The sequence below is a fragment of the Delphinapterus leucas genome, chromosome 11 (assembly GCF_059928025.1).
Source record: "Delphinapterus leucas isolate spDelLeu-1000000601 "Yukka" chromosome 11, BTC_Dleu_Yukka2, whole genome shotgun sequence".
Lineage (NCBI taxonomy): Eukaryota > Metazoa > Chordata > Mammalia > Artiodactyla > Monodontidae > Delphinapterus > Delphinapterus leucas.
The window spans coordinates 61113987-61126984 of NC_143139.1; the positions used below are offsets into that span (position 1 = coordinate 61113987).

General features: G+C 37.2%; 1 protein-coding gene and 1 pseudogene across 1 annotated transcript in view; one reads left to right on the forward strand and one right to left on the reverse strand.

Moving 5' to 3' along the window:
• ZDHHC17 (zDHHC palmitoyltransferase 17) overlaps window positions 1–12998 on the forward strand; it is a 106414-nt gene that overhangs the window by 25091 nt on the left and 68325 nt on the right. The window contains exon 2 of the mRNA XM_022559921.3: window positions 11731–11834. Coding sequence (XP_022415629.2) covers window positions 11731–11834 — 104 coding nt within the window. The remainder of the gene's footprint in view (window positions 1–11730; window positions 11835–12998) is intronic.
• Window positions 1592–2905, reverse strand: LOC149748040 (small ribosomal subunit protein uS10 pseudogene; annotated as a pseudogene).

Here is a 12998-nt window from a genome sequence, read left to right on the forward strand (position 1 = left end):
AAGAATGTCTCTTCTGCACCAGAGAATGTTACAGAGGGAGGTTCTGTCAAAGAAAACCAGAGATGACAGTAGTTAAAATGGTAAAAATGGATTTCACCCAGGAACCATTGCAATAGGGGAAAGGAGCCCTCACCTCAGTATACAACTGGGCTCAATTCTGAGTACAGCAAGGACAATTGGAAATTTATAGCCAACAGGCAGAATGAGGTGGGGGAGATCAGTGGAGGGAAAATACTAAGAGGAGACATCAAGGATAGGGAGATTCTTGCTAAACCAACTTAACAGGATTCTTGCTGAGGGCAAGCCAGGGTGATCAGATAGCAAGGACAGGAAATTCTCTAAACTGACTTAGCAGGATTCTTGCTAAAGCTGGACTATGCAGTCCCAGTAAGGATGGGAGCCAAGGTCAAGGCCCATTTGAGAAGAATGATCAGAGGAGTCTGACTGCAGTTTGGTCAAGGAGAGAGTATTGCAGAATTCTCAAAATGCCCCACATGAGAGAGGCAACAGTAGATACTGCCAATGACTGAGGATGTTTGATAGCTGAGAGAAAACTACAAACAGCACCTAGCCTATGTAATATTAACTTTGCCTCTTTACTTCTCACTTTTCCACCTTTATTCCCATCTTCTGGTAAGCAGAATAATGGCTTCCCAAAGATATCAAATCTTAAACCCTGGAACTTGTCCTGTAAGTGTTACCTTATAAGGGAAAAAGAATCTTTACAGGGATGATTAAATTAAGGGTCTTGTGATGGGGGAGGTCATTCTGGATATCCAGGTGGACCCTAATTGCAATTACACGTATCCTTATAAGAGGGAGGCAGACAGAGATTTGAACACACATACAGAAGGAATAGCCCTTATGAAGCAGACCAGGGAGATTTGAAGATGCTGGCCTCAAATATTGGACTGATGTCACCACAAGCCAAGGTATGCCAGAAGCCACCAGAGCTAGAAGAGGCAAAGAATGGCTTCTCCCCTAGAGCCTCTTTAGAGAGCATGGCTCTGCTGACCCTTTGTGATATTGATGTTTGATTTTGATCTTCCGATCTCCAGAACTATAATGTAATAAATATGTGTCCTTTTAAAGCACTAAGCTTGTAGAAATCTATTACAGGATCAATAGGGAACTAACACATATACCATCACACAGTACTATAATAATTTGTTTGTGTAGTAGTGAGAACACAGATAACAGGACAGTTGACTCTACCTGAAGGAAACAAGGAAGACTATGGTGACTTTTGAAGTGTGAATTAAAGGATTAGTAAAAGTCTTTCAAACCTGAGATGGGGTGTGCCTTCTGAGTAGAATAGCTAACATGAGCAAAATGGTACTGAGGTTTTTAAAGTACATGACTGTACTTGGAATGGCTGGTATAAATAAACATGTATGATGCTTGGAAGGAAATGATGAATATTAAAGCTGGAAAAAGTAAGGTGGGGCCAGACCATGCGATTTTGTATGACTGCTGAAGTGTTCTTCATTTACTCTATATGCATGATTTTAAGGATTTAAGCAGGGGAGTGATTGGAACAGCAGTGTAGGCAGACCTTTTAAGAGGATATTGTAGAGGCAAGACAGAAAAAGGTGGTCAAGTGGACATTTGTATCTAAATGAAATGTTATTCATTCTCTGGAATGGATTTGAATAAGGATGACTTAACAACTTTATAAATAATGGAGAAACAGTAAGGGCATTGCCTGTTTAAAATGGAAAAAAAATAAGGAAATAAGGATGTACTGTCATCATTTTTTTGTAAAATTGCATTTGATGTTTCTGCCAATGCCATGAAAGGAAAGACAACACTTATTTTCAGATTTGATTGTATTCTTAGACTATTCAAAGAGATCATAAAAAATTAGAGATTATAATTTTAACAATGTGGCTAGATACAAGGTAAATCTGAACATTAGTAGTACTCCCATATACTACTTATAACCAGCTCCAAAATGCAATGAAAATGATTTATATAGGTCCCTGTCTGCATACTACTTACTAGAATAACTCTCAGAGTTATAGTAGTCAGGATAAGCTAGGTTTTGCTGCAGTAGCAACCCTAAAATCTTAGCGGCATACGTGTCAGTGGTTTGCTACACATGCATTATGGCTGCTCTGGGACCCAGACTGATTGATTATCTGCTCTCTGGAACATTGCCAGTTTCCATGGCCGATGAGAAGTGAGAGTGAGGAATTGCATACTGGCTCTTAAAACCTATTCTCTGACAGCAACATGTCTCTTTTATTCATATTCTCTTGGTTAAAGAAAAAAGTCAAACACTTGGACTTACTTAATTTTCCAGGGGCCAAGGACGTACAAAACTACCATGTGCTTGGGAAAAGAACTGGAAATATTTGATGGGTAGCACTAATGATTATGGTAGTATTTTTTTTTTAACAACTGATTATCAATTTATTAAAAATGTTGATTTAAGCATCTGCACTGGTGACTTCAGCCTCGACTCCTGGTTCAATACTGATGGAAGTGATCTGCTTGACAATCTCAGAAGGACTGTGCAGGTCAATGAGTCCCTTGTGGATCCTCATCTGGAAAAAATCCCAAGTCTTAGAACCGTCACGACAAGGAGTTTTCCTTGTAGTTATTCTCAGAGTCTTGGTAGGCATCTGAACTGGCCCTTTTCGCTTTGAGATTCTTTTCCTCCGCACCTCTGATCAGGTCAGCACATCCCTTCTCCAAAGACTTCACGTTGTGGCTGGTGAGGGTGATTCTAATGCGGTGAATCGCCACCTCGGGCTCCACTGGAGTCTTTCTGGTATCTTTAAAAGCCATGGATGGCTGTGGCACAGCTTCCTGACTGACTTGTTCCTTGGTGAGAGCGAACAGCGGTAAGTTAGGAGCAGGAGTGGGTGGCCCGAGGCTCCGCTGCAGCGGCGACCCTGTCTTCCTCCAAGTGCTATGGTAGTATTTAAATATAAAAGTCAGGACCAAGGAAAAAAATGTACGTGATTATAAAAGTATAATCCTTGAAATATATCAAAAGCATAGATAACAGCTCTAACAATGGAACAGAAGTGTTTAGATCAGTATGAAAAGGTTAGTATCTAATCTTCTTTATACATAAAAATCAGATTCAAATACATTAAACAAACAAATTTCAGGACTGAAATAGAATAAAATGGCCAAAGGATAGGAACAGGTAATTCTCAAAAGATGAAATAGAATAGAAAAATATATTTAAGGTTGAGAGTTCAAGTATTATCTACTCTATTTAAATTAAGGGATAATTTAAAAACAACACCTAGAGTCAGTGAGTTTATGGAGAAATGGTTAATCAGATATTGGTGATGGGATTATAAATATAGTCCCTTTGCAAAAAACAATTTAGATATTGTATCAAGAACCATAAGAATATTCATACCCTTTAAGAATCTCTCTCTAGGAATTTACTCCAGTTAACACATTTTTGACCAGGAATGTATTAAGGCCACAGGCGTTAGTTTCTACAAAAATCCCCTGGTCAATAATGGGTTAAAAAGAAGAAATGTTAAATGAGTTAAAGGAAGTATTTTGTTGTAGTGAGGAAAAATCCATCCATTTATTCTTTTTTTTTTTTAAGTTATCCTTTTTCTTGGTTTGTTTTTTAAAATTATTATATAAGTTTAAGGTATACAGCATTGTAATTCAACATCTGTATACACTACAAACCAGGAGTCTAGTTATAATCTATCACCATACAGTTGACCCCCTTCACCCCTTGCTCACCTCCCCCCAATCCCCTTCTCTTCGGTAAACACTAATCTGTTCTCTGTATCTATGAGTTTTTTTTGTTTTATTTTGTTTTATTTTTCTAGATTCCACACGTGAGTGAAATCATACAGTATTTGTCTTTCTCCTGACTTATTTTACTTAGCATAATACCCTCAAGGTCTATACATGTTGTTGCAAATGTCAGGATTTCATTCTTTTTTATGGCTGAGTAGTATTCCATTGTGTACAATATACCACATCTTCTTCATCCCTTTATCCATCGATGGACACCTAGGTTGTTTCCATGTCTCAGCTATTGTAAATAATGCTGCAGTGAACATAAGAGTGCAGATGTCTTTTTGAATTAGTGTTTTTGTGTTCTTTGGATAAATACCCAGAAGTGAAATAGCTAGGTCATATGGTAGTTCTATTCTTAATTTTTTGAGGAATCCCCATACTATTTTCCATAGTGACTATTCCAATTTACAGTCCCACCAACAGTGTACAAGGGTTCCCTTTTTTTCACATCCTCTCCAACATCTGTTATATCTTGTCGTTTTAATAATAGCCATTCTAAGAGGAAATGTAAAAGGGAAGATATAAAATATATGAATACTGTGATTACAGACTAAAGATATATAAATATTTGGGCAAATAAAGATTGTATAGCACTATTGAAGGAAATTTGCAAAATTAGGTTAAATTAAAAAATAACACTTCTTCCTAAAAACACATACTCTAGTCTAATAGTGAAAAAAACCCCTGACAAATCCCAGTTGAGGGTCATTCTACAAAATATCTGACTAGTTCTCAAAACTGTCAAAGTCATCAAAAATAAGTTTGAGGAATTGTCATAGCGAAGAAGAGCCTGGGGAGCCATGACCGCTTAAATGTAATGCGATACCCTGGGTGGAATCCTGGAACAGAAAAAGGACATTACCTAAAAACTAAGGCAATCTGAATAAAGTATAGATCTCAGTTAATAATGTATTAATATTGATTGAATAACAACAAATGTACCATACTAATGTTAGATGTTAATAATAGTGAAAACTGGGTGTGTGGAATATGGGAACTGTGTACTGGTTTTGTAAATCTTAAACTATCCTAAATAAAAATAATCCTAAAAATAAAGTTTTTTTTTTCTTTTCTTTCTTTTTTTTTTTTTTAAGGAGAGGGAGAAAAATATACATATAGGCATTTGTTCATCAAATGTCTGTGGAAGGAAAAAAAGTGTGCCAGATTTATGTATATTGTTATAAGTATGTATATACATATAGATTAATACTAGAAGGAAATGAAGTGAAACCAGTTTTTAGTGAAGCTAGAAGGTGATGAACATTTTCCTAGTCTAAAATTTGTTGGAAGCAAGCAAAGTGACTTCGATAGTTTGGATTGAGACAGTGGTGGTCCTACAGCATAAAGAGAACCTACCTATGCCTCAAGTTGGCCTCTCTTTTTTAAAAGCAAAAATCACATACTGTTAGCCAGGGATTGGGGACCACAGCAGAGCATATAATATAGCAGAGACTTCTTACTTACTGAAAAAATTGATTTGAAATCTTTCCATTATATCACCAAATCATTTTTGTCCAATCTTCCCTTAAAGAGGGTACATCAAATAGATTAGTAAGAAATTCTGTCTTGAGTGTAGTGCCCTTTGCTGACACTATTAATTAAATACGTTTTAAAAGAAAGTTATTTTATAATTTTGTAGTGGCTAATGCTTTTCCTTATCTTTCATTGTTCAATGAAAGAGGAGAGGATGTTTAATGCTTATGCTGTCCTCTCATTATATATTCCTTTTTAAAAATCCTTATGGTATTCCTAGAATTTAGTTCATTACTACCTAGGTTTTAAGAAGGTCTCACATTTGGCTTATCAGTTTTGGCTAGGACTTAAAAATGAGTCAATTATGTATAGAGACTTTTTTTCTTTCTTTTTGTCAACAACACTTTATATTGTTTTAGTTTCATCATATACATTTAATGGAATTAAATTTGAGAAGCTCAAAATTATATAATTAAATACAATTAGCTTCTTGATTTAGAGTCCAACCTGTTAGAATGATACCTGACAGCAGACATTTGCACAGTGCAAGTTACAGGCATATGGTTAAGCCCTACTGGTTTGCTAATTCACCTGTGTATATTTATGGGTTAATGCACCAAAGGCAGGCAGGTAACATGTGTCTTGTAGGTAACATGTATGTGCCCTAGGATTTTATTGAATTGACTTTGTGCTCTCTCTCTCTCTGTTTGGAAATGCATTTATATTGAGAATTACGGCATCTTTTCATACCTATATTTGCCATTGTATTTTGCCCTCTTTGAATTATCTTCATATTCTTTGCCCATTTTTCAATGTGTTGTTACTCATGCTTTTCTCAGAGCTTTTTTTTTTTTTTAAACATTAGGACTGTTATTACTGATATTCTTATATTTAAATCTTTGACCTGACTGGAAGTTATCTAATATAAGGAGTGAGATGGGAATCTTATAGGAAGAGTCCTTGACTGAGGCCTGGTCCTGCCGGGTAGTCACTTCTCTAGGAAGCCTGGGAAATTGATCTTCACTCTAACTGGTCTTTCATTAAACATTCAGGTAAGTCCTAGAGCTGTTTTGAACAAGTTACTTAGACCTGGTGAGCACATACGGTCAGAGTCTCCAGAACAGTCAGGAGAGTCCAGAGTGGCACAAAGCCTCCCCAGAACAGGAGGGTGCATGCTTCTCTCACCAGGAGAATAGTATAGGCATCTACCTGTATGTTCTCATGGGATGTGTTGCTGACCTGGGAAGCTTCCACCTGGGAGCATGCTGCTCTGAATTCTGCTTTGTGTGGTCCTGCTTTTTCAGACAAGTTTCAGCATCATATGCCATTAAAGAAACTATATCCTTGGCTGTATTTGTTAGCGTATTTCTACCAAGCACATCACTCTTCTGTGTTGGAGCCTGTTGAATTTTTTTTTTATCCCAGATGGCTAGCCAGTTGTCCATTTATACCATTTACTGAATAATATGTCTTTCCCTCCTGATTCTAATTCTCATTCTTCAAGCTCTATTCCACTGCCCTATTTATCACTGCAGTACTCCTATTTTTTCTTTAGTTTGCTTTCTGATGTATTGTAATTAATGGCAGGGCAAGTCCCTGCCCTTACCCTTCTTTCTGAATATTCCTGAACTTACTCTTGCATGTTTGTTCTTTCAGATATACTCTACCATAGAACCGATTCTTGGAGCACCTTTTCTTATAGAGCTCTTATTAAACATCTATATTTGGTTGGTAATAAAGTACTGTGCCATAGAGCAGGGGTCCCCAACCTTTTTGGCACCGGGGACCGGTTTCGTGGAAGACAGTTTTTCCATGGCCTGGTGGGGGGATGGTTCAGGCAGTAATGCAGCGATGGGGGTGGCAGATGGAGCTTCGCTCCCTCGCTCACCGCTCTCCACCTCCTGTGTGGCCCGGTTCCGTAGCAGTCCGCAGCCCGGGGCTTGGAGACCCCTGCCATAGAGGATTCTTTGATCAGTGCTGCCTCCCTCTTTTTTTTTTTTTTTTGCGGTACGCGGGCCTCTCACTGTTGTGGCCTCTCCCGTTGCGGAGCACAGGCTCCGGATGCGCAGGCTCAGCGGCCACGGCTCACGGGCCCAGCCGCTCTGCGGCATGTGGGATCTTCCCGGACTGGGACACGAACCCATATCCCCTGCATCGGCAGGCGGACTCTCAACCACTGCGCCACCAGGGAAGCCCCCTCTTTGTTTTAAATGAATGTAAACTAAAGATTAATAGGTCTAGTATTTTTTAAAAGTTAACTAGATTGTATTAACTAGATTGCACACAGACACTTGCTCACTAGTTTATTGGTTATATAATTCCATCCAGGCATGTGAATAAACACGTATTATAAACACGCATCTTGATATGCCATCCAGAGTTTGCCTGTATCTGCCGTATAAGTTTGAGTTTTATCGTATTGATTTCTCTTAGCAGCAGTGTATGGCAGCTGAGCTTGTCCCAGCTCTTCTCCTTCCTGTCTGCTACTTGAGCAGCAGGTTTTGGAGGTGCTTTCTCTCCTTCTAGTTCTCTTCAGCAGCTCCTAGGGCTATAAAAACCTTTGGCTGTCAATTTAGTTACCTTAAGGATCCTTCCAGTGGCTGTAATTTCTTTATTACAATATATAAAATCATTGTATGTTAGCCTTAGAAGGGATCTTGGAGGACTTCTAATCTAGTGGTTTTTAAACTTTTAAAAAGGAGCTAAATCTTTTTTTTTTATTATTAAAGAAATATTATGTAAAGCCCCAGTATCTAAAAAAGAGGCTAAATAACAAAGTGCTTTGTTTTAAGAAGGGAGTGAATTGAGTGGAGCTGAAACTATCAAGCTCTTTGATGCCCTGATGTTGGTCCTTGAGGCACCTGGGTAGAACTCTAAGCTGATCTTATTCATCCTCCTCTTTTTACAGACGAGGGACCTGAATCCTACCATAGTTAATTGCCTTGCCGGGTTGTAGCCTAGGTAAGAGAATGGCAGACTTTCAATTCATTAGCCTCTCAGTCAAGGACTTTTTCTATTATACCATGCTGCTTCTAATGGAATTACTGCATTCTTAAAAGTTACAATGACCTACATATGTATTTTTTAATTAGTATTACTTTCCTTGGCAGAGATATCAATTAAATTGCATCTTGGTTCCCATTAAAATCAAGGAAAAATTATAGGATTTTAGTGTCATTAGATATTTATATGTTGAAAATTTATCTGATGTATAATAGCAAATTTATAATTAAAAAATTAATATAATCTATACATTTATAGGATATATTTATTTACATTAACACGGTATTTTTTATTTTATGTTTTTAAAGTTTAAAAATCACAACTGTTATTCCTAGGCCTAGTGATAGTGGTAGTTATCTTGATAGAGAGTGTTGTCATTTGTCAGATTGGCAGGGTACTAGTTCTAGAGGTGAATCAGTTTCCAATGTGATTAAAAGTGAGACAAAGAATTTAAGCCTGTGTTATTAATTTTTTTTTTTTTGCGGTACGCGGGCCTCTCACTGTTGTGGCCTCTCCCGTTGCGGAACACAGGCTCCGGACGCGCAGGCTCAGCGGCCGTGGCTCACGGGCCCAGCCGCTCCGCGGCATGTGGGATCTTCCCGGACCAGGGCACGAACCTGTGTCCCCTACATCGCAGGCGGACTCTCAACCACTGCGCTACCAGGGAAGCCCCGTGTTATTAATTAAAAAAAAAAATAGTACAACAGGTTGGAGATTTGCTTAAACACCATTTCCTCTACCTTTTTCGTGGGAATAACTGTACCTCTTGAAAATTACTCTAAGGATATATGTAAAGCCATCTTTAAAAAAAATCATATTTCCTTTACTAAAAAGTAGAAGTAAACAAATAAAAACCATATAATTGTGATAAAACAAATGCATTTAATTTTTAAATGTTACTGGAAAAAAAGTCTGATTTCTAGTACATTGGAAGATCACATTTGGCACTGTCAGTGGGGCAAAATGGATGGTAGATAAACTGAGAATACAATTTAATCATTATATATAATAGATCTCTGGGGATAAAAATAAAACTAAAATCACATGAAAGCATTACAGTAGTAAGCTTTAAAAAGAGATTTATTTTTTTATTTAATGAATATTTGTTATTTGCCTCTAAAAACAACCTATTTGTCCTTAGTAAAAAATAATAGCAGTTTGCCCTAGCAGATTTTTATATTGAAATAGTTTTTAAAGTTATATTATTACTTTTTGGCCCTCATGTTATCTTTATTTAAGTTTTAACTTAGCTCTTGCTTCTAATCTTTGACTTATGTTTCTTATCTACTTTGTCCTTCCATTTTGGACTATAAAGGCCTTGAGGGCAAGAGACCATATTTGGTATTTGCATATTGGTTTGCAGTACTGCTTCAAGCCACAGTGGAGCCTGACACAAAAGGAAAACGAGCAATACTACTGCTGTCTATATTTAAAATCTTTATGTTTAGGATTTGCTTTGTTTTGATTTTTAAAAGATTTAAAAAATCTTGATTATTGAGTTTTTTGGCACTCTCTTAAACTTTGCACTAGCTTTATCCTGTCCTGGCTTGGGGTCCCAGTACATTGTAGAGGACTTTGTTTATAGCAGACTTTCAGTACATGTTTTGTTGGACATTTTATTCCATTCTGCTTGTAAACTATGGCCAGGTTTTTATTTTCCTTCAGATGTCTTATGGACCTATAGAAAAAGTTAGAATTGAAAGTTTAAAAGGTTATTTTCCTTATGGTAGGGGAGAATAATATCAGAAAAAATTTAGAAAAAAAGGAAGTGCTACTGATCTGAGAAATGTCTTTCTTTTAACTTGCTCCACTGAATATAGAGCATAGAGAAGTTGAGAACTGGAGTTCAGTGGAGAAATTAAATAGAACAGTTTTAAAAAATTAAATTGGGTAAGTCTTATGTATCGGTTAGCTTCATCAATTATTCAGAGTGTTGTATACACCCAATATACTATACCTGCTTGTGTTCATATTTAACCAGTTCTATTTTTTTTTTTTTCTTCGGTATGTGGGCCTCTCACTGCTGTGGCCTCTCCCGCTGCGGAGCACAGGCTCAGCGGCCATGGCTCATGGGCCCAGCTGCCCCGCGGCATGTGGGATCCTCCCGGACCGGGGCACGAACCCGTGTCCCCTACATCGTTAGGCGGACTCTCAACCACTGCGCCACTAGGGAAGCCCAACCAGTTCTATTTTAATGGAGTCCAAGAACAATCTCTCAAAAAAATCACTTAGTAAATTATATGCAGTATGTGTAACATGTTGTGAATCTCGGCTTAAGACTGATGTCTATTTTCTTTCTTCTGCAAATGTGGATTTATGATTATTACGGTGGTATTTTAATATTGGCGGTGGCATTTTCATAAGGAAAGGTTATATACTAAGCTGAATTTGCTTTTGTGAAACTTTTAAATTCCCTATTGTTGAAAATATTCAGTAATATTGTTGATAGTCTTCTAAATGTATGGTTCAAACCAATCAGTATTGGAATTTTCCACATAGATTAAATGGCTAGAGTGAGCTAAAGATAATAGACTTTTTTCTCCAATGAAATACCATAAATTTGTATTATTAAATATCAGTGGCCAAGAGAGAATGAATTGTTGTAAGGATTTAATTCTCTCCAAATATCTTGTTATGCCTTATCCTTTCATTTATGTGTGTGTGCCTGTAAGAGAAAAATATCAGAGTCATAGAAATTTGAACGGATGGTAGTAGAACCAAACATGCTCAATTTTTCTGTTTTCATATAAAAGAGGTAATTGTATCTTAGTGCTATATTGAGGAAGCTGACTATGCATAACAAATTTTGTATTTTAAATAGAAAATTGCACATAGCATATAAGTTTTAAATGGATGTAATATTCTATAAAGCTGTTTAATTAAATTTTTATATAAACATTAGTTTCTTTAAGGGTGTTGACATTTTTAGAACTACTCAAGCAGATTTACATTTTATTAGAATGCCCTATTGTTCTTTATTCACCTAATAGTAGATGCCTTAACAAGCCCTCAGCATGAAGGAGTATAAGAAAAGGTGATATCTGAGAATAATATACCTGGGTTCCTTTTTTAGGACCTTAGTCTTTATTTGGCATGTGATGGAAGTTTTGAAGTAGAGTGTTAGAGCTAGGGGGTTATGCTGGAATAGTAGAAAAATTGGTCTGAGAGAATGAGAGTTGATTTGATGAAGAAGTAGAGTTCTGTGGAGCTAAAGATGAATTTCAGTTACTGATTTGTCACTGATTTACAGTTTTGTAGCTTTTCTGTTTTGAGACTGTGTGTAAGGGGTAGATCTGTTTGAACATGCTTTTTCTCCAAAGGGTACAGACTTCAGCATAAGGTTAAACTTAATCTTTTAAATAACAAACATTCTTCAAACAGCACAAAAGCAATAGTAAAATACTGAAATATTTTCATACTTCATTTCTCAATTCTTACCTCTATGTAATTTTTTTTCTTCAACAGGAAATCAAACCTCAAAGCCATTATAGCCATGGATATGGTGAGCCCCTTGGACGGAAAACTCATATTGATGATTACAGCACGTGGGACATAGTTAAGGCTACACAGTAAGTTTTTTGTTGCAGTTGTTTTCTTCTTTGACATCTGTATTTTAAGGGAAATTTACATTTCTTTCTCTTTTTGATATTCTCTGTTTGATAATTCTGTACTTGGTGAGACATTGTTTTCATACTTTCCTTTAGTTCTTTGTACAGATTTAAAATAGCTGATTTAAAGTCTTTGTCTAGTAAGTCCAATGTCTGCGATTCTTCAGGAACAGTTTCTATTAATTGCTCCCCCCTGCTCCCCATGGGTTATACTTTTTTGCTCTTCTGCATGTCTTATAATTTTTTGTTGAAAACTGGACTGTTCAAATAATGTAACATGGCAGTTCTGGGTATCAGGTTCTGCAGGGTTTGTTGTTGTTTGTAACATTTCTGAACTAATTCTATAAAGTCTGTATCTTTGTCATGTGTGCCCAGTGAAGTCTCTACTTGGTTAGTTAGTGGTCAGAGACTTCTTAAATCCCTAGAACCAGTAAGTCTTGATCTTTGTCAAGGAACTCTTCGTGCAAGTGCAAGTTGAGACACTCAGCACTCAGCCAGGCAGCCTACAGCTCTGCCTTAGCCTTCACTTTCTGCTTGCAAAGAACCTCAAGGTCAATCAGAAGTGAGAGCTTAGGGCCTTCTCCAGTCTTCGTTGAACATGTGCGTGGCCTTCTAGCTTCCCAAGAATATGTCTGAGCTTTTCAAGCCCCTGTGGATATCTCATTCCTCAGCTTTTGCTTAAGCTTTTTGATTTGTCTGTTGTTTGTCCCAACTGCTTTCCATCCTCTCAAACAACTGTTACGTTAAAACATTTGACAAACATCCCAGAAAGGAGGTTTTAATGAGTTTGGGTGAGGTCTAATAGATAAGCCTTTCAAGTAGACTCTTCCAGGGAACGACCATATAGGTGAAATAATGACTCCTCTTTGAGAATGAGGCTTTGAAGGAACTCCATTCCTATTCTGCTCACTCTGCTATCAGTACCAGGAATACAACTTATTTTTCAAGGCTGCTGGGGAGCAGAGGATGGGACTGTGGTATTTTAAAACACCACAGTCCTCTGTTCTTCCTGAAATTCAGCTGTTTTTCCTGACTAAAGATCCCTTGGATTGCTGAAAGCCTTTTGTTAACTTTTCCAGAGTTCTGAAAACGTTGATACTGCCAGTTTTTTCATTACTTTTGTGG